This window comes from Ipomoea nil, unplaced genomic scaffold (assembly GCF_001879475.1).
Source record: "Ipomoea nil cultivar Tokyo-kokei standard unplaced genomic scaffold, Asagao_1.1 scaffold1361, whole genome shotgun sequence".
In the NCBI taxonomy this organism is placed as follows: Eukaryota; Viridiplantae; Streptophyta; class Magnoliopsida; order Solanales; family Convolvulaceae; genus Ipomoea; species Ipomoea nil.
The window spans coordinates 2,036,921-2,057,231 of record NW_017617789.1 but is presented as its reverse complement, the minus strand read 5'-3'; the positions used below and the strand labels follow the sequence as shown (position 1 = coordinate 2,057,231).

Sequence of the window (20,311 nt, the reverse complement as noted above, 5' to 3'; positions counted from 1 at the left end):
ATGCGCGAATATAAAATTAAAATATCACACAAACTCCTCACCAATCAATTGAATCAAGATCTCAACCAATTCAGCTCATGAGAAAAAGACTTTTTCTACTCAAAAGGCAATTATTCAGCTCAAATGCCAAGTAATTTACATCTAGAAATCTGATGCTACTGAAAGGATCTTCTACTTCTACTAGGCAAAATTTCTTTGGAGGATCTTTACTAATACAAAACTCAGCCTGTGGTGACGATGGGTGGCACCTAAAACCTCGGTCCTGTCCCATAATAATATTACAAGAACTCAGCATGCAGAATTGCAGATTGATGTAAACCGGGTACATGAATGTCTATGGATAGATGCTGCGGCCTGAACCAGGTGCTTTCCTCGGCCTAGGCCGCTTTTGTCGGAAGCGCCAAAGGCTCAAAAGGAGCAACAGCCCTGGTAATATGGGGCAAGTTAGAAGTATTTGATGCAATGAATCACGGAAAGAATATAACAAGTTATACTGTGAAAAATTCAGCTCTTCCAACTTACCAATAATGGCAACACCTGCAGGTAAAAGCCAATGAGTAGCGATAGGCACAGGCACATCTTCCTGCAAGGGAGGGGGGAGTTAAGTGGAATCAAACACAAGCCTCTTGTTAAACAATGGCCAATAAATACAATAGCGGGGTAGCCCCAAGTTGGTCAGACTGTAGCTTGGTAACCACAAGGTTTCAAGTTTGACTCCCAGTGGGAACAGCCTATTGGCCTTCTTAGTTGAGCCGGTTAGACTTGTTTACCTCCTTGTGGTCCTTCGTTGACTAGGGTCACAAGGCTGAGTTTACTCAGTGCACACCCTCCCTCGGGGTAGTAGCTGCGGGTTTCTCTCGTCACTCAAAAAAAAAAAAAAAAAAAAAAAACGATATCGTCTATAAAGGGTGAGAAGAGTATCAAGAAATTCTTACATCATCTCCGTTGAGGTCATTTTTTCTTTGTGAATAACCAACGTCCGTCTTAGTTGTGTTGGATATTTTTATCCAAGAGCTCTCTGCACTAGAATTTAAGCCAGTGCCCAAATCAATAACGGTGTACCCTGGTAATCTGCGGTTTCTTCCTCTGACATGTAAATTGTAGCCTTTAGTTTCCCATACTTCGAACCTAGAGTCATGCCTGCAGATCAATTCCTTTCCGACAACAGCAGAATAGGTAGAGAAATTCACGTCTGTTCTTCGGGAAGGTAATTGCTTCTTGTCTATATGTAATGGCTTATCTTGTCTAGCCGAATCAGAGAAAAGTACAGGATCTTTAACACTCCTGCTTGTAAAATCTATTATTTTCTTCAAAAGCCCGTAACAGTTGGTAACCATATGACTGCTATCCAAACAATTAGAGTCTCCGTACACTGCAATACGGCCCCTACCAACCTCCAAAAGACCAAGAACCGGCGTGTCTGCCTGCATCAAATTAAACATGCTGCAAGGTTATATATGAAACAGCAACTAAAGCAATCAATAGTTCACAAAATATATATATATATATATATATATATATATATATATATATATATATATTGATTTGAGGAGCATCAAATTACATGGTTGCATGCACATCCTAAAGCACCCAATCTTTCTTTCCTTTCTGTGTTTCATTTTAAGGTAGCTCACCTTGGTCATGCCAGAGGACAGACCACTCTGAGTGGCCCCACTCTCTGAACTATCGAGGAAAGGGAAGCTGTGCAGATATCCACCTCTAGGAAACTTCACAATGTCAGTTCCTGATGCATATCGAGTCTGCTCACCATTGATGACAAAATCGCCGTTAAGAATTTTATCTCCAAATGCAATCCCAAACGGAGACAAAAGATCATTTAAAGCCGGCACATTTGCACCTCCAGTAACAGGTGTCCACCAACTCCTTGTGTTATCATCAAAGAATCTCATCTTCACCATTGTGTCCACATTATACCAGTCAGCAAATACAACCAGACTTAATCCGGAGTTGATGACATCATCCCTGAGTTTCTTGATCTCTTCAGCAAAGTACTCATCCTCAAGATCCACAAGGAGAAGCGTCCCATATTGGCGTGCATCAAAGCATGTAAGTGGGGATCCAAGTGTTTCAACATAATATCCAGCATCCCTTAGCATGTCAAACATAATATGGAAATTTGTATGAAGATGATCTCCATGCCAGTCAAGAATGTCATTCCTAACATCTAAGGAGTCTCTAGGTATATAACCAGGAGGGTACTTGATACTATGAAATTGATCCCATAAAATACGCACTTCTCTTGGTGGAGTAGGAATTACTTTCAGCTTCAACTGAAGGATACAGGTAGTACTTCGGCGAGTTTTTCCTCCTGGAGCTGGAGGGCTATGGACCTTAACAGTTACATTGCCTTCAATATCTCCTGAAAATTTAGCTCCCTCTTCCTTGATTTGCATGTGCAGAGAAAGATAACCCGTCCATGGCCAAATAACATCTGAATAAGTGAAGTGTATACTAAGAAGATTGCCATCCTCATCTGAGGGATGCCATGTTGGTGGGCTTTCAACATAACCAATTACACCCATTCCATTTAAAATGGTAGCGTTAAAAATAACCGGCATGGCACCAGCATAGAGTGGTTGAACACAAAATGGCCATGAATAAGGGCAATCACTGTAATCAAGAGCACTAGGAAAGATGCTAGCTCGAGGTTCATAGTTCTTTAAAATCTCATAGGACTCCAATCTGTCATAAGTATTCAAGTTAACATATAAATAATAAGACATAAAGTGCATTCAGTATCTTCATACTGCATGATAAGTTCAAGAACTCACAAATTGACCCTTCCTGCACCCTGCTCATACATGTTAGGACCGGAAAGCTTTGCGGCTCCCTCTACCAGTGCCTGTTTCACACTGGCTGGATTTAGAATGTCCTTTCGCTTGCTTTCAGGAATGACACTCACAAGAAGGCATACAGTTCCAGCAACTACAGGACTTGCAACGCTAGTACCAGATAAGCTTTTGCAACCTGTGGTAATCTTGGATCCCATAATCTCCCGTCCATAAGCAACAATATCAGGCTTTATGCGGCCATACCTGCAAGGCAAATATTTGCAGTTATAAATCTATCTTCCACTACACTTTTCTCTTTCACTCCCCCTCCTCCTCTTTCACATAGGGGAGTTATAAGCATGATGGTGGACGAAAGGGAAATCCATTAACAAGAGCCCTTGATGTCTCAGACTTCTAAGGTGGACATGGGTAATCACTAAGTAAACTCACATATCACTTCAAAGATTATTAAATTGAGTGTGTTATGCTTTAGGTAACTTAATTCCAACAATGAAAGAAAGAAACACGAGAAAAGGAAACTTGGATACACTACCCATGAGGAAGCTCCCATGTGCTCATGCCACGTGATGAAAACGATGCTATATGATCATTGTAATCAATGCCACCAACACCAATAACATCACTTTGATCTGCTGGATTGTTCAAAGTTCCATAAAGTGGTCCATCATTCCCAATTGCCGAAACCATGATAATATTATTTGCTGTGATCTCCCAAACCTAGCAGAGGAAGTAGGTAATCTATAAATGAATATTTCTCATCCATGATGTGTTCTTTTTGGTATGCACTTACAACAAAATACTAGCATTCAACATCAGGACTAGACTTATATTTTTCCATGCATCAATTTATAATCCATTTAGACTTATAAACATAATAATTTGAGCTAATGAAAATAAAACATGAAACAAAAGGCAGTAATTCCTTGTTATAATGGAAATTTACTCCCCCCCCCCACCCCCACCCCCCCCAAAAAAAAAAAAAAAAAAAAAAAAAACACACACACACACACACACACACACAAAGAAACCAAAGCTAATGAGAAGGCATGAAGAATACAGAGCAACATATAATGTCAAGCCTCATGAATGACCCAATTGTTAGTGAAAAACTTGTTACAAAAATAAAACCTAACAATCTCACCTTCTCCACAAACGGAAGATCCATATAATCAGGTCCACCTATGCTCAAGTTCAGCACATCCATGTTGGTTGCAATTGCATAGTTAAATGCATCAAGAAACCATGAAGTATATGACACCTGCAATGAACTGAGGGCAAATTTCTCATATGGTTGCTAAATTACAGATCATAAATAAGAAAAACAATAAAACCATTTAGACAAAAACGCAATAGCAGTTGGTTTAAAATTTATGCAGTAGACATTTTTCTTCATCACTCTACACACTCATTACCAGCCTTTCACCGGCATAGGATTGCAGTAAATTTCCTTTTAGGGATTACTATGGTCTAAAATATCAATTTGACCCTTATGTTATATCCATTCAGTCACTTTTGCCCGATATTTTTTTCCTTGTCAAGATTACAATAACTACTTTGGTCAATTGTAGCCAATTTAGTCTAACATTAACTTCCATAAACACTCCATCCAAAGTATCTATTTATGACTTGACCGATCAACTATTGACCTAGCCACATGTTGAAAACTATAAAATAAAATAACCTCTACTGTTTCTGCTTAAACCTTTACTGTCACCAGAGTCAGAAACCTTTTGCTGTCAATCTCCAAAAATCACCAGTAAAACTAGAATAAAGTATACAATCTCAGAGCCTCAGAGGGAGAAGAATTTTTTCAAAACGACAAACTTTGTGTCCACATATATATGTCATTTTCTGGATAGTTAGCTCAACCATGAAATTGAGAAATTCTGGAAATAAATTGATAAAGACTTATTGCATTCTCCTATTAAAAACAAAATTGGGGTAAACACGTAAAACTATCTTCCTAGACAAATAGTTACTGGGATTAGATCCTCTGTAAATTTTAAAAGTGAAGTATCCATTACCTGTGCATCAGTAAAAACTCGAAAAGCATATATCTCAGTGTCTGGGGCAAAACCAAGACACTCTGAATCTTGTCCAGCAATAACTCCTGCTACAAATGTCCCATGTCCTAGATTGTCGTTAAGTGTATCTTCATTGGTCCAATTTGTGCGCTCCTGTGTAATCAAATCAGTAAATAATAACCCCAATGAATATTATGGGAGAAGCTAGATATGGCTCGCCGTACATGAAGTTTAAGTAAAGCATGCTTTAATATCATTTCTCAAGAAGATATACAGTACCTTGATATTGCGAAAATGTGGATGATCAGATCGAATTCCTGTATCAAATATAGCCATTTTTACTTTAGCACCAGTATATCCTTTCGACCAAAGTGCTTCTGCACTAAACATGGAGGTAACTTGAGACTTCTGCAAAAGGAACAATTTTTATTTAGCATCTCATCTTTCAAAAATAGAGAAAAATAAATAAGTAGAAAACACATCACCAACTTGCCTGCATCAAAAGCTCCCTATTCCAGCTAATTTTCATGTTACTTGTGTTTGACACAGCATTTCTCTCTCCTTCAGAGAAAGACATTGCAGTGAAAATCTTGCCTGGCCTCTTCTTCCCATCAAAAAAAGCCCCAACCCTGTCATTCTGCTTCCCAAGAACTCCTCTTTGATAGCTCAAATCTAATGAAACATCTTTCACAACCTTCAAATTTGTGAACTTCTCAATTAAAACTTCTGTCATTGATTCTTCAATTGCCACCAGTGCAAAGTCCGTTGGAAACCGAGATGCCGGATTTTTCCTTTCTATCCATGCCCAACCTACCAATTCCACATTATCTTCCAGATACGTCCGGTGATATTCCGATTTCAAATATCTATTGAACCGAACGATATAATTTCTCGGTGAGGATTCCTGCTTTTGACCAAGATTATGGTGGAAACCCTCCGAAAATTGTGCTTTTGATTCAGATTGCAATAGGGTTTGATTCTGAGCGCTCTCTAGGTGGTGAAGAAATAGAAAAGGGCGGAAAGGGAGGAGCATGAATGAGAGGATGAGGAATACGAGGGAGAGGATGAACACGGAGAATCCAGGAGTATATCGCATGGTGATAGGGTTAGCGAATCCAGATTGAAATGACGAATCCCTCATCAAAGGAAGGAGGGAGGATTCTTGCGGATAATCAGAAACTTACTTTCATGTTTTCCTTTGTCATCGCATCCAAAGAATCTGCATCCGCCAACGTTTTGGCATGATAAAAGTTCATAATTCTATGATTGTTTTCCAAAGCAGATCTCAGCACTGTGCCACGTCTTCCTTTTACACCACTGCACTGGAAATCCAAATCCTTCACCGTATATATCTGTCTGCAAGATTCATAGCCGGCCTTCTCCAAGGCTGTAAGCCTGTAAACAATGTGTGATATAAGTTTGGGAATGGGTTGACACAAGGCAACTATTTCAAGAAGTAGACTAAAAATGATACTCCATCTTTTTTGGGGGTGCAATTTTTAGATGAAATTTGTCAACTTTCTATTACCTATTCGTTTTATGGATTTGAGTTGAGAAGTTATGGACAATTTCATATAATTATTTTATCAAATACTATTAAGATTACGATATCAAATTTATCAAATGCACACTTTCATATTATGCTGTGAATTTCTCGTATCATTAACAAAAATTAATAACTTTATGAATGAAAAAAAAAAGTTATTTTCTTATTTTATATACTTTTTAAAATGTTCACCCTGTGTTTATTGATTTTTTAATAGTGTTACATGTAAAAGCTAAATGTAATGAAGTAAATTTATAAGGAAAATGTAATATTATTTTTTTTCGTGTAGAGTAATTGAGTAAATAAGTTTGAGATTCAATATGAAAAAGGGCATGAGGTGGAGGAATTCGAGACAAGGAAGATAGATAGACGTGGGATAAACAGTTTGTATTGTGTAGTGTTTGGTGGAAGAAACAAAAGTTTTGGCCATACTAAAGGGGCTCCAAAGAGTGTGGGAGATGCCAAAAGGGGTTTTAGGCTTGTCTTGGTGGACTGTGACTCATTTTTTTATTTTTTATTTTGTGTACAATTGAAACATTCATAAGAAGGTGCTAGCGAATTCTTAGGACCGGTCTACTAAGCGCATCTGCTTCAAGTAAGAAATTAAGCTCCACCGGGGGAGAGTCCAGAGTGGTGGTTCCCAGTCAATCTCGTGTCCATAGTTTGCAAGCCAATCTGCACACTGATTTCCCTCTCTCATGATGTGAGAAATTTTGACCGTGTTGAATTTTCTGAGAAGATCAAGACAATCTTTAACAAGTGTTACGACAGTCTCTTCCAAACAAGTCTACCTATTCATCGTGGCCACAACTGCTGCTGAATACATTTCCACCCAAACTTTGTCGATCCCTTCTCTCAGATAGAGCCGTACACCCTCCCTTAGGCCCCACAGCTCCGCTGAGAAGCTGTCTGTAAAGCCCACTTTTGTAGCAAAACCCATGACCCAACGTCCATGGTCATCTCTAATGAGACCCCCGGCGCTAGCCAAACCCGTAATAGTTTTTAGCGCACCATCTGTATTCAATATCATTCAACTGTGTTGAGGAGGCTTCCATCTGATCCATTTCCAGCACCCGTGACTGACGCCTCCATGCATGATAAACGATGAGAGACATGGTGGTTGTGACTCATTGGTGGTTGTTAAATGTAATTTATAATGAATATAGTTGTAACTACAAGACCTGATTGTTAATGTAATCGATATGTACAAGAGGGAAGTGAAGCGTTAGTGGGAACTTAGAATAACTCACACTTAAAATAAAACATTGTGGTTGATACCCTTGCTAAAGTACCAGTTCTTCAAAATTGAAATTTAAAATGTTGAAAAAGTTATCTATGAACTCCAGTTGTGCGCAACATACAACAACAACAACAACAACAATAATAATACATACACAACTTGGTAACCTTTAATTTCTAATTGAAAAATGTTGTTTTCTCACTTTAAATTTCTCTCATAATCTTCACATCCTACGAGACAATAAAATTCTTTATGTTGATTAGCTATTCAATTAATGTCACGTCTGGAGATAAGGTTACGAAGTACATCTATAAATAGAACATAGCATTACTACTCTTTTTTTGCACACAATATGTTGTAGAATAATTCACATTTAACGAGCACAATGGTATGATCAACTAATCTTCTTTTCTTATTTCATATAATGAATATTACAAAGCTCTTTATATACAATATACAATCTAATAACAATTCATTTTTTTTAATCAACAACTCTTTAAGTAAAAGTGTACAATTTAATAAGTACGGATTATTAAAAATTTAATTAATTAAAACTCAAGGTAACGAACTAACTACAATAAAAAAATAAAAAAGATAACAAACAAGAAGAGTATAAAATGATACTGTCAATTCAATCTAATGGACTCAGCATTAATCCGATGATAATTTGAGTAAGAAGATTTTATTTTAATTTTTAGAGAAAAAACTATAAATAAGTTATGAAAAATTAATTAAATTTATAATTTTTAAAAGTTATCATTAATATACGAACATATCGGTACATCGAGCCTAAAAACCAATTATATTCATTTATAATAACCAATTACGAAATATTAAGTTTGTCAATTTTACTCTTTCCAATTAAATGAAATGGTAAATTATATTATCAATTGTTTGGGGGTTATAAACCCTTATCCTAAGTCCTAACCCAATTAAATAAAATGGCATACCTTAACCTTAGTTAGTACACCCAAAATACAACCTAGCTCTCGAATCAAAAGCCAATGGTTGCAAGATTTTAAATGAATATTCCACACATACTATAATACAAAATGTAAATCAAGGGCTACTCCAAGTTTAAGGTACTTGTGTATCTTTACAAGCAAACAAAATGGACCGTATAAATAGATACAATTCCTATACGTATCAAACACTTAACAAATTTAATACATTACTTTTTCTTTATTTTTCATGATGAGGAAACCCGTCACTATTATTTAAGAATATATATTGGGTAAACTCCACAAGTTAGAGGTAAATCACACTAAAAAGACATTATATAATAGATTTAATCGAGGTATTTGCAATAATCAAATTCATATTTTTCAGGTACAAAAATCATGTTACATCCACTTGATCACAAATTATATCATAGACCAAAGTCTACCATGTGCAATGTGAACAATGTTCTAGATTATGTATATTTAGACATGTAGTTAACATATTATGTCATTTCTGTTAACAAATCATGTACATTCAGTTATAGTTATAACTTAATGTACATGATCAATTACCTGAAAATATATAATATGTAAACTGTATGTACATAACGTGAAGCAAGATCCACAATGTTTATTGATCTTTGTCCAATTATCATCCTCCCGGACTAATATATTACTTTTACACATTTAGGCTGGGTGGCTAAGTTTCTTTATTTATTTATTTATTTGTTTGCTGCTTACCTTAAAAAAAACTATGATTTTTAGTGTTTTATTATGCCTTTTAACTTCTAAAAATAATATTAGACAAAAATTAGAGTTGTAATGGTAACACTCCTCCCCAATTAACTAAAAGTTGCATAATCAGTTACCAAACAACCAAAGATTTCTTAGGAGAGTAGTTAGGATCATGCATGAAACCATTGATTCCATTTTATCCGATCCATGTTTAGTGTGATTACAATCACAATCCAACCCAAAAGTATCAAACTCTTACTAGGACTATCAATATAAAATCATCTTTTGACTCAAATGTCATTTTATATACATAAAAAGATTAAACATGTAACATCATAAACGAAATATATTGATATTTAATACTGTATTATTTGTTTAATTATGATTGTTGATTTTATGATTAATGGATAGTCGACCGCGAGTGAGCGAGCTAGTCAACACTATTGTTTAAAAAAAATGTTGGAAGAATATAGAAAAATAATAAGCGCTTTACTATGAAAAATTCCATCCGTTTTAACCAATGTTGCAAAAAACGCTAGGCGCCGATTTTTTTTTTTTTTTTTAAATTAAAATTAAAAATTTTCAAAATGTAGTACTAAAATATAAGGTTTCCATAGTTATTTCTTAGTTTAAACCATCTAAATACATAAAAAACTAAAATTAAAGAGCTAAAGAAACATTTTTTTGATAAATTAGTGGACCAAATCGCCTTCGGCACTTTACGGTGTATAGATCTCGAAAAAATACGCGATTTGAAAAAAAAATTGTCCAAATCGAACAACCGAGTCAAAAGTTATGCCTTCCGAAAGTTTTCCGACATTTTCAAAAAAAAAAAATCGCCGAACCGACCGGTCCGGCCGGCTAGGCGGCCTGCCGCGGAGGAGGCCGCCGAGGCCATTCTTCGCGGCGGCCTCCTACCGCCTAGCACTTAGGCGCCGATTAATCGGCGCGCCTAGGCGCGATTTTTGCAACACTGGTTTTAACTTTTAGGTGTGAATATTTATACAAGAAGACTTAAGGTCCTCAAAGAAAACTAATTCCTAAGTTGCTATGTAATAGGAGTCTTTGTTACATTATGAATAGGCAGCCCAGTGCTATTATGCCACGAATAGGCCCAATATGCCTATGCTTGCCTGTGTTGGGTCGTGGGTTGTGGGCCATTGGGCCCTTGCCGCGCCTATATAACTCAATAACTTTATAGATTTGTTATTAACGCGCCTCAGGCTAGATCCCATATTTATGATTAATTGTTAAACGAAGGGTCCGATCATTTATGATTAGTTGTTAAACGAAGGGTCCGATCAGTCAAAGAGTGATCGGTCCACTACACTCCATCTATCAGTGATGATCAATAAGTATTTCATTTCATGAAATATAATTGCATTGAGGTTTGATGAATTAATTTGAAATCAAGTGATTCAATTAAAATTGAATTTATTTTATTTAGATCATAAGTTATTTTTCCTTTTATTACATACTATATTTATATTTGCATTTGCGAAATAAGATTAATTCAGCCTAAGATTACAAATTTATAAGACTTGAGTTTGATTCGATTAGTTTGAATTGAATTTGAGATTCCATTAATTATATTGTAACTCCTTAATTTTATATGCAAGCGTAACGTGAACACATATATATAACTCGAGAACGACTCAACTTATTTGCAACCCTAATTCGACTCAATCAAACTTCATTCAAAAACTAACGTTTTAAAATTTGTTAAGATATACACATGAGTTTGAACTCTTGGTGTTGTAATTTATATCACACAAAGTAGTTCTAATTGGATGGGAATGCAATTTGGTCCACCGTTTATACTATGATTGATGACGTGTCAGAAGCCTAAATCCATCGATTGATAAAAGAAGGTGCATCAATGTTGATGACTCTCCTCCTGTAGTCCTATATCAGCATCTCCATAGACCCAACCCAAGAAGATAGAAACCTAAGCCATTTACAACTTCTTTTTTCTTTGTAATTTATTAACCCTTTTTTTTTTCTCTACATTCACACTCAAACCTCCACCCCCACGGCGACTCTGCTCCTCCCCCACCATCATCATCATCATCATCTCTTGCCGTGTATAGAACAGGCATGAACCTTTATTTTTCTCTTTTCTGTGTATGATAACGTGAAAATACGGAACGAATTATAAAATAAGGGAAAAAAGATTAAAACTTGGAAAGACCCAAAAAATTTTCAGTGGTGATCGAGTAAGCATCATCATCACCGCCATTAGGTTCCCTGACAGTTGAGCTTTTTCATTTCTTCTATTTGTATCTCTTTGATGTTGATAGATGGTGCATAGAATTCAGCAGTGGTTGGATTACTTGGTTTTTTTGGTTGGGGGAGAAAGGAATATGAACGGACTCGTGTTGTTGCTCTGTTTGATGTTATCTCCTTTTGTTGAGAGTAATTTGTCTGTTTCTCAAGTGATTTTTGGGGGTTTTTCTGGATTTTTGCTCTTTGATAGCAGTACAGTTTCGCTAAAATCTGCACTCATTTTGCGTCATCTCGTTTCAATTTCCCCCTTTTTAATTTGTATAACAAATTGCAAGTTAAACTGTGAAGATATTTGTTGGTTTTTTGGGTCTTCTTCAGAATGATAAATACTTGACCGTGATTTTAACTATGGATGTGATCATGTTTGTAAAAAGTTTTATTTTTGTTCTGGTAATTCAATATTGTAATTTGAAGTGTTTTAATGTATATAGGAGAGTGTAGAAGGGAGTGATCAATGGAAAATCGAGGCCAGAAGAGACCAGATAAGGCTGATGAGCTTCCGGCTGATAAGAGAGCCTGTAGTTCATTAGAGTTCAGGGCAAGCTCATCGAACTCATCAGTTCAAACCCCCCAAGAAGGCCATGACGGTGACATGGACACATCATCATCAACTTCGGGATCAACTCGATCAGATGGAGAAGGGGAACGGGACTCCTATGGATCTTGCGACTCTGACAACAGCTACAGGGACTATTATAGACGGAGATCATTGGGTGATCAAAGCAAATTCAGGAATGTATTGACGAGCTTGACTGATGAGAGTGAAGAATCAGGGCAATTGGCTGCTCTTACTGAGCTATGTGAATTGCTATCTTTTTGTACTGATAGTTCCCTTTCAAGCTTAATGGCAGATTCGTTCTCTCCTGTCTTAGTTAGATTGGCCAGGCATGAGAGCAATCCCGATATAATGCTGTTAGCAATCAGAGCACTGACTTACTTGTGTGATGTTCATCCTCGGTCTTCTGGGTTTCTCGTTAGGCATGATGCTGTCCCTGCTCTTTGTCAAAGATTGATGGCCATTGAGTACTTAGATGTGGCTGAACAAGTATGTTGAAATGCATTCACTATTTATTGAAAAGAGTTGTTATATCTGTTTTGTTCTCTGTGCAATAGTTTGTTCGCTCAAGCTCTGTGATTGTTATGTTATATTATCTGTTCTGAGTGATATGAATTCTCTTTCAAATGTAGTGCTTGCAAGCAATGGAGAAAATTTCACAGGAGCAGCCACTTGCTTGTTTGCAATCAGGGGCAATAATGGCTGTTTTAAACTACATTGATTTCTTTTCAACAAGTGTTCAGGTAGTTACACATCAAACTAGAAATTCACCCATTATTAATACTCTGTAATGCATGTGAGCTTGTGAAGCTAAGTACTGATATTTTTTCTGTTTCCTTCTTTGTTCTTTATGTGCTTTAGAGGGTTGCGCTTTCAACAGTTCTAAATATTTGTAAAAAGCTTCCCTCAGAAAATCCCTCACCTTTCATGGAGGCAGTTCCAATATTGTGTAATCTGCTTCAATACGAAGATAAACAGGTATACATATGCTTGAGCCTATTGAACTAATCCTTTTCATAATAATTTTTTTTCCTCAACTAATTTTTTTATCCAAAAATTATTTCCCCTGCAATTCAGCTTGTTGAAAGTGTGGCTAGTTGCTTGATCAAGATTGTGGAACAAGTTTGCCACTCTTCTGATATGCTTGAGGAGCTTTGTAAACATGGACTAGTTCTACAGGCCACACATCTGATAGACTTGAATAGCCGAACTACTTTATGCCAACCGGTTTACATTGTGAGCTGATGCTTATTTTTGTGGTTTCTGATCTTAAATACTTGAGTTCCAGACTTTAATTGATAAGTTTATATCTGACTTTTTTGGTTGGCAGGGCTTAATAGGGTTACTTGTTAAAATGGCTTCTGGTTCTATTGTGGCTGTTAAGACTCTCTTTGATCTTAATATAAGCAGCATAGTATGTAATATTTTGTCCATTCACGACCTCTCTCATGGAATGCCTTCAACTGCTGTGGTTGATGGGCAACATAATCAGGTCTGTCACTGATGGCATATTGTTTTCCCGTGATATGTTTTTTATCAACTACTGTTTTTTACTTGCTAAGCTCTCCTATATGAGTGGGTGAGGTAGGCTTAAGCATCCTTCCATCAGACACCGTTGGTTGTTTTAACTTATGCAAGACTACATGTGTTGTATAGCTTGTAATACTCCACACGATAGTCTCTAAAAAAAAAAGCACAATGAGGGAAACAACACACTCAACATTTAATGCTCTTTGAAAGTGCTGTTCCAATGTTGTTCATAACAGCCTATTAATTGCTGAAGTCAATGGTAAAATTCACTGAAATTTGATGGTTTTACATATCTGTGATTTGTGCTTTTGTGAAATAAGGTGTATATAGTCTTTTGTGAGTCAAATGGCCTATCCACTGAAATCGGTGGTTTACACACAATAGTTAGATTTGTTGCAATTGATGATTTCTAGAAATACAGGTTTTTTTGGTATAATGCGACTCTTAACTGTGTAGTCTCGTAACTCCTTTTTAGTCACCAAGTCAGATAGTCAATGCTGAGCTTTTGTATTTGTGATTTTGTGACTTGCAACTTCTAGTCTCTAGATATGATTTCAGGTTACAGTAACACTATTGGATTTGGCTTTGCATTTCTTAATACAGCTCCTTATATGCTCTATATTTGTTTTGACTCCACATTTGAATCTTTCCCACTGTATCTCAAACGTTGCATTCTCATGTACTGCAATTCTAATCTCTGCAAGTTTATGGCATTTCTTTTGTGCCTATGATTTTGCTCTGGCCTGTATTCTAAAAGGTTTTGTTACTAGTTTTAAAGAACTAAGGTTTTAACATTTAATTCCTGTTTCACAGGTACATGAAGTTCTAAAGTTATTACATGAGCTCCTCCCTCCAATAGCCAAAGAACAGGAAATCCAACCAGCCACTGAGAAGGAATCTTTTCTCATGAACCGCCCTGACCTTTTGCAAAAATTTGGCATTGATTTACTTCCTGTTCTCCTTCAGGTGGGATTGTCAAATGCAGTGCCTAATTTATTATCTCACCATTTTGGTTAAGTATGTTTTAACATTATTTTTGTCAAGTAGGTGGTTAATTCTGGTGCAAATTTATATGTTTGTTATGGCTGTCTCTCCATTATCAACAAGTTAGTGTATTTCAGTAATTCGGACATGCTTGTTGAATTGCTACAAGGAACCAATCTTGCAAGGTACAAGAGGGTTTCCTTTACATTTTCCTGGTTTTAAGCTAATAGTTAATTTGTTGTTCACTGGAAAAATTGAAATTGCTTTTCTATTGTCTTACAGCTTTTTGGCTGGGGTGTTCACTCGCAAAGATCATCATGTACTGATGCTAGCTCTTCAGATTGTTGATACACTTCTGCAGAAGCTCTCAGATGTTTTCTTAAACCCCTTTGTCAAGGAAGGTGTTGTTTTTGCTGTTGATGCACTACTTTCTCCAGAAAAAAGTTCACAGTTTATGTTTCCAGTGTCCAATGGTGTTCAATTGTCAAGCGAGTCAAGTAAGACATCAGCAGCAAGAGGTGCGCAGAGATGCTTATGTTTTGCTTTTGGTGTTGGCCAGTCTTCGACAAATTCTGAATCTGGGAGTTGCAAGCTTGAGAGAGAGACTGTTCAGAATCTTGCACAGCATATTAAGATGAATTACTTTGCTGCAGAATTAATGAATCCTGAGAAAGGATTAACTGACGTTCTTCAGAAGCTGAGAACTTTATCCTCTGCATTGACAGATCTGGTCAATAAATATTTGAATGATGTTGACGATTCTTATTCTCAACATGAATCAGACTTTTATGGTTTGCTGCATCAGATCATGTCACAGCTGAATGGGAAAAACCCCATTTCCACTTTTGAGTTTATTGAGAGTGGAATAGTGAAATCTGTAGTTAATTATTTATCTAATGGTCAATATCTTATTGGCAAGACTGAAAACGTCGGTGCACTTTTCTGGCAGTATAGTATTGAGAAGAGATTTGAAGTGTTCGGAAGATTACTTTTGTCTTCCTCAGACCCATCATTTGAGGACTTACCTTTTCTATCTCTAATACATCAATTGCAAAGTGCACTGTCATCGGTGGAAAATTTCCCTGTTATCTCAAGCCACACTTCCAGGCTGCGGAACTCATATGCTACTGTACCATATGGACGTTGTACCTCATACCCATGTCTTAAAGTTCAGTTTGTCAAAGGAGAGGGGGAGACAGACCTGTGTGATTATTTGAAGGATGTTGTGAATGTTGATCCGTTTTCATCTTTGGACACAATTGAAGGATACCTTAGCCCAAAAGTGAGAAATAAAAAAACTCAGCGTTCAAAATCACCCTCTCAAGCTATGGAGGAGGAAGGATCAGCCTCACAGGTGTCACCTGATCTGAGCCCTTCGCAAGTACAAACTCCAGATGCTATAGAATTAGACAGCATACGTTTTGATGTGAATCAAGTTCAGCTTCCCAAGGTATTGTAACTCTTTCAACTAATTTTATCCTTATGATTGCTTAGGTCAAGCCTTTGAAACAACATTTTCATTGAGCCGACTATGTTTCATTTCTGTAGAGAAATTGTCTACAACTGAATGAGCTTCTCTCATTTCCTTTTTCTTTCCCTTTTCTTCTCTAGAGAGAGGGCCATGACATAGCTTCATCTGCCCCAGTGGAAATAGCAAATACAGAGCAGGCCAATACTGAACCAATGGATATAACTGATGTTCATATGGTCAGTTGATTGCTTTGCACATTGAATCTTTGTTTGAGTTAATGTTTAGTTTCAATTGTTTATGGTATGGGATGTGCAATAAACTGTCGATTAAGTTTGTGGTGTTCCATGCTGTTTAAGTTTTGTAATTTTTTTATGCAGTTCACTCTTTTGAATATTAGACTATTCATAACATATGTACCGTTATTTTCTTGACACTATTTTGATTGTTATTATGTTGAAGGAGTCTTTGGGGCAGAGACAGTTGCGTCTGTCTGAAGAAAATAGTATCATTACGGAGTGTCCTCAATGCAGTAATGAGGAAGGCTCGTCAATGAAATTGTTATTCTACTTGGAAGGGAAGAAACTAAACAATACCTTAACGTTATATCAAGCTATACTTCAGCAGCAAATTGAAGCAGAAAATGATGCAATTACTAATGCAAAGGTTTGGAATCAAGTCCACAGAATAACATACAAGTCATCTGTGAGGGGAAAACAAAGTTGTGCCCAGAAGTGTAATCACGAGACTCATCATTCAGCTTTACATGACAAGCATACACCATGGCAACAATACACTCCATTTTTCTCTAACACCTTTGCCTCGGCAGTGGTTGATATAGATAGATCCAATCCAACTTATGATATTTTGTCTCTCCTTAGAAGTTTGGAACAGATGAACAGGTTCAGATTTCATCTAATATCTCGTGAACGAGTATATGCTTTTGCAGAAGAGAGGACCAATGACCTGGATAGTTTGAAGTTTGATTACTTTTTTGTCCCTCAAGCTGAATTTGTGAACAACAAATTAACTGACAAACTAGAACAGCAAATGCGGGATCCTTTTGCTGTATCTGTTGGTGGCATGCCTTATTGGTGTACCCAATTAATGGATTCATGTCCCTTTTTGTTTGGTTTTGAGGCAAGATGTAAGTATTTCCGTCTGGCAATATTGGGTAACCAGCCAGTTCAGCAACCTCAATTACCATCTAATAATAGTGGAGGCCTGAATCGTAGGCAGCCACCCAATGGAGGTTTCCCACGTAAAAGGTTTTTGGTTCACCGAGACAAGATTCTGGATTCTGCTTCCCAGATGATGGACCTCTATGCTAGCCAAAAGGTTGTAATTGAGGTGGAATACAGCGAAGAGGTGGGTACTGGTCTTGGTCCAACCTTGGAATTTTATACATTGGTCAGTCATGAGTTTCAAAAAAGTGGTCTTGGTATGTGGAGAGGTGACTGTATGTCAAGTGGCAACATTAGTTTAGTGGATGATGCCCATGGAAGTCTTTCGTTTGCTTTTGGCCTATTCCCTCGCCCATGGTCACAATCTGTGAGTGCCTTGGGTAAAATTGAGTTTTCTGAAGTGCTTAAAAAGTTTGTCCTTCTGGGCCAAATTGTCGCAAAATCTCTTCAAGATGGCAGGGTTCTGGATCTTCCTTTTTCCAAAGCATTTTACAAACTTATTCTTGGGAAGGTATGATCTCTTATTTCCTGAGTTTCCTTCTGCCATTCGTGCATGTATCTATACTATATTGTTTTTACTAACTATATGTGACTTACTTTTTACCACTGATCTGCAGGAGCTCAGTATATATGATATCCAGTCGTTTGACCCTGAATTAGGAAGGACTCTTCTGGAATTTCATGCTCTTGTTGAGAGAAAAAAACATGTAGAATCTCTACGTGAGAGAAAATCAACTCTAATGCCTGAACTATACTTCCGGAATACCAAAATTGAGGATCTTTGCCTTGACTTCTCTCTTCCTGGCTATCCAGACTACATCCTCACTTCTACTCCTGATTCAGAAACGGTTAGCATTTTGTGAAGTGACTGCTTGTGTAATTTGTGGGAATTTGAACAATTTAAAATGTGTCTCTAATACTTTACGTTGCGTCTCTAGGTGGATTTGTCCTACTTAGAGGAGTATGTTTCGCTCATCGTGAATGCCAGCATAGGTTCTGGAGTTTCCAGACAGGTGGAATCTTTCAAGTCTGGTTTTGATCAGGTGAGCACTTATATCACATGTTCCTGAACCTTGACGTTTAGACCTTTGTTTTTGCTATACATTAGTTACCAATTTCTTTATGGATACAATTGTTCATATGGAACATGAGTGCTATATTTCTTGCTTCCGAAATTGTCTGATTTTGTAATTCATAATGAAGGCAATCTAGAATTGGACCATTCCATTTGTTTTTGCAAGTTTTTTGAAAACATCCTTTGGTCTTCTGTATTCTGTACTATTGTGTCACTTCAATTCCAACAAATCTGAAATTGAACTGTTGACAATTTTGTTGGCTCTTTCAGGTTTTCCCTATCAAGCATCTTCAAATATTCAGTGAAGAGGAACTAGAGCGTTTACTGTGCGGAGAACGTGAAATTTGGAATGTAAGTATATATCAAACCCATTCCACCCCATTATTTTGCTGCAATTCTGAGTGTCACAAGGCACATGACTGTTTTGTGAAATGTGCAATTATTCTTCTTTGACAGTCGAACGAGCTTGTTGATCATATCAAATTTGATCATGGATACACTGCCAGCAGCTCTCCTGCTATGAATGTAAGTAAAATTGAGCTCCCTTGTTTCGATCATATCATATTTTGACAATAAACTTTGTCATCATAGCACAATGACCTGCTTTCGTAAAATTTGCAGTTATTGGAAATCATACAAGAATTCAATATTGAAAAGCAGAGAGCTTTCCTACAGTTTGTGACTGGAGCACCTAGGCTGCCTCCGGGCGGCTTGGCATCTCTCAACCCCAAGTTAACAATTGTTCGAAAGGTGTCTATATGAACACGCTACTTTTCCATCTCTTCTCTCGTTTCTTAAGCTTACGTGTTGTTCTATGATTGGACAGAAGTGCAGCAAATGGGCCGATGATGACCTCCCTAGCGTGATGACATGCGCCAATTATCTGAAGCTGCCACCTTACACTACTAAAGTTGATTTCATTTCTTACGCTACTCTTAATTCTCTCTTCTGCCACCACACAAACTGAAAGTGTAATGGAATGACTGAATTTTTTTGATATTGCAGGAGATAATGAAAGAGAAGCTGTTATATGCCATAACCGAGGGGCAGGGTTCTTTCTACCTCTCGTAATTATCTCAGGCAAGCAGGTATATAATGTGAATACGTAGTTAGCAGATGCAGATTAGGCGATGGTACTGGTGTACATATGATGACTACGGTGGCCTAGAGGGGAGGAGTGGTTCTGGCTTTTGGATCTGACTGGAGAAGAACTGAAGAAGAAGAAGAAGATGGAAAGAGGTTTGACTGTTACAACACATTCTGGGGTGTGTACAGATGGTATGGAATGTGGTTTAGTGGATAGATATACCCAGTTTGAAAGTGAAACCCAAAACTTTTTCCCTGTTTTTTAGTTTTAAGCTTATTAGCATTTCTAGTTTTCTATGGTTTCCTCCTTGTGTAGAAAACACTTTTATGGTCTTTGATATATTGAATCATTTCGTTCCATCGTTATACCCTGCCCCACGGCATGTGCAGCACTGTGTGCCCCGGCCTCTCAAAACGACGTTATTTTAGGAGGTGCGAAAGGGAGTTACGTAATTATGTGTATTTGTTTATATCATTATGTGTATTTTTTTATACAGTTATGTAAAACGACATCGTTTTGCATCAGGGTGCGCAATGCAATGCGCGCCCTGGTGCACCATATAAATTGCCTATTTCGTTTGTCCGTCTTGCATGTTGTTTGGGTTATGGATGACACCTTCCTCCAATTCTTGCTTAATTTTCATTACAAATCCCATTGATATGCCCATGGATGATTGGCCATGAGTTGTTTGGTAAATGACTTAACTGATTGAATTAGTGAGTTTAACTAATTGATAACATTAGCCAATAGAAAAAGTTATTTTGAATAATTTTTTAAAATTTAGAATTTTAAAAGAATAAATTGTTAAAAAAGTTAATTAATTAATCACTAGAATTAATTGT

The 20,311-nt window shown here is 37.0% G+C and overlaps 3 protein-coding genes across 8 annotated transcripts; 1 reads left to right on the top strand and 2 right to left on the bottom strand.

Moving 5' to 3' along the window:
- Nucleotides 1-75: 75 nt before the first annotated feature.
- On the bottom strand, nt 76-6,336 carry LOC109185809 (subtilisin-like protease SBT6.1). 2 transcript variants are annotated; one of them, XM_019335751.1, is made up of 10 exons: nt 5,331-6,336; nt 5,117-5,245; nt 4,838-4,990; nt 3,955-4,071; nt 3,346-3,530; nt 2,793-3,056; nt 1,635-2,703; nt 936-1,424; nt 523-583; nt 76-426 (listed from the first exon to the last, which is right to left on the bottom strand). In XM_019335751.1, the coding sequence occupies exons 1-10, from the start codon at nt 5,976-5,978 to the stop codon at nt 335-337; spliced, it is 3,207 nt and encodes a 1,068-aa protein (XP_019191296.1). In that variant the 5' UTR covers nt 5,979-6,336; the 3' UTR covers nt 76-334. The 2 variants fall into 2 exon arrangements, with proteins under 2 accessions (XP_019191296.1, XP_019191297.1); XM_019335752.1 differs by lacking the exons at nt 76-426; nt 523-583 and having other exon boundaries at nt 1,286-1,424; nt 1,565-2,703.
- LOC109185792 lies at nt 6,010-7,413 on the bottom strand. The gene is made up of 2 exons (XM_019335740.1): nt 7,175-7,413; nt 6,010-6,232 (listed from the first exon to the last, which is right to left on the bottom strand). The coding sequence occupies exons 1-2, from the start codon at nt 7,411-7,413 to the stop codon at nt 6,010-6,012; spliced, it is 462 nt and encodes a 153-aa protein (XP_019191285.1).
- A 3,802-nt stretch (nt 7,414-11,215) lies between these two features.
- LOC109185853 (E3 ubiquitin-protein ligase UPL4) lies at nt 11,216-19,826 on the top strand. Of its 5 annotated transcripts, none has more exons than XM_019335806.1 (18): nt 11,216-11,239; nt 12,017-12,630; nt 12,774-12,884; nt 13,003-13,119; nt 13,219-13,377; nt 13,472-13,633; nt 14,485-14,637; nt 14,719-14,840; nt 14,938-16,105; nt 16,267-16,362; nt 16,586-17,818; nt 17,925-18,155; nt 18,246-18,350; nt 18,653-18,733; nt 18,839-18,907; nt 19,004-19,132; nt 19,209-19,292; nt 19,388-19,826. In XM_019335806.1, the coding sequence occupies exons 2-18, from the start codon at nt 12,040-12,042 to the stop codon at nt 19,451-19,453; spliced, it is 4,677 nt and encodes a 1,558-aa protein (XP_019191351.1). In that variant the 5' UTR covers nt 11,216-11,239; nt 12,017-12,039; the 3' UTR covers nt 19,454-19,826. The 5 variants fall into 5 exon arrangements, with proteins under 5 accessions (XP_019191351.1, XP_019191352.1, XP_019191349.1 ...); XM_019335807.1 differs by lacking the exon at nt 11,216-11,239 and adding an exon at nt 11,246-11,394 and having other exon boundaries at nt 19,212-19,292; XM_019335804.1 differs by lacking the exon at nt 11,216-11,239 and adding an exon at nt 11,246-11,394.
- The last annotated feature ends 485 nt before the right edge of the window (nt 19,827-20,311 follow it).

Bases quoted from the DNA above. Each gene is read 5' to 3' on its own strand.
- LOC109185809 (XM_019335751.1), bottom strand. From the start codon at position 5,978: ATGAGGGATTCGTCATTTCAATCTGGATTCGCTAACCCTATCACCATG. The intron at 5,246-5,330 runs GCAAGTTGGTGA...TTCCTTTTGCAG, and splicing joins ATAGGGAGCTTTTGATGCAG to AAGTCTCAAGTTACCTCCAT. The intron at 427-522 runs GTAAGTTGGAAG...CCATATTACCAG, and splicing joins TGCAGGTGTTGCCATTATTG to GGCTGTTGCTCCTTTTGAGC.
- LOC109185792 (XM_019335740.1), bottom strand. From the start codon at position 7,413: ATGATATTGAATACAGATGGTGCGCTAAAAACTATTACGGGTTTGGCT. The intron at 6,233-7,174 runs GTAGACTTGTTT...CATTGTTTACAG, and splicing joins GTTGTGGCCACGATGAATAG to GCTTACAGCCTTGGAGAAGG.
- LOC109185853 (XM_019335806.1), top strand. From the start codon at position 12,040: ATGGAAAATCGAGGCCAGAAGAGACCAGATAAGGCTGATGAGCTTCCG. The intron at 12,885-13,002 runs GTAGTTACACAT...TATGTGCTTTAG, and splicing joins TCTTTTCAACAAGTGTTCAG to AGGGTTGCGCTTTCAACAGT. The intron at 16,106-16,266 runs GTATTGTAACTC...TTTCTTCTCTAG, and splicing joins ATCAAGTTCAGCTTCCCAAG to AGAGAGGGCCATGACATAGC.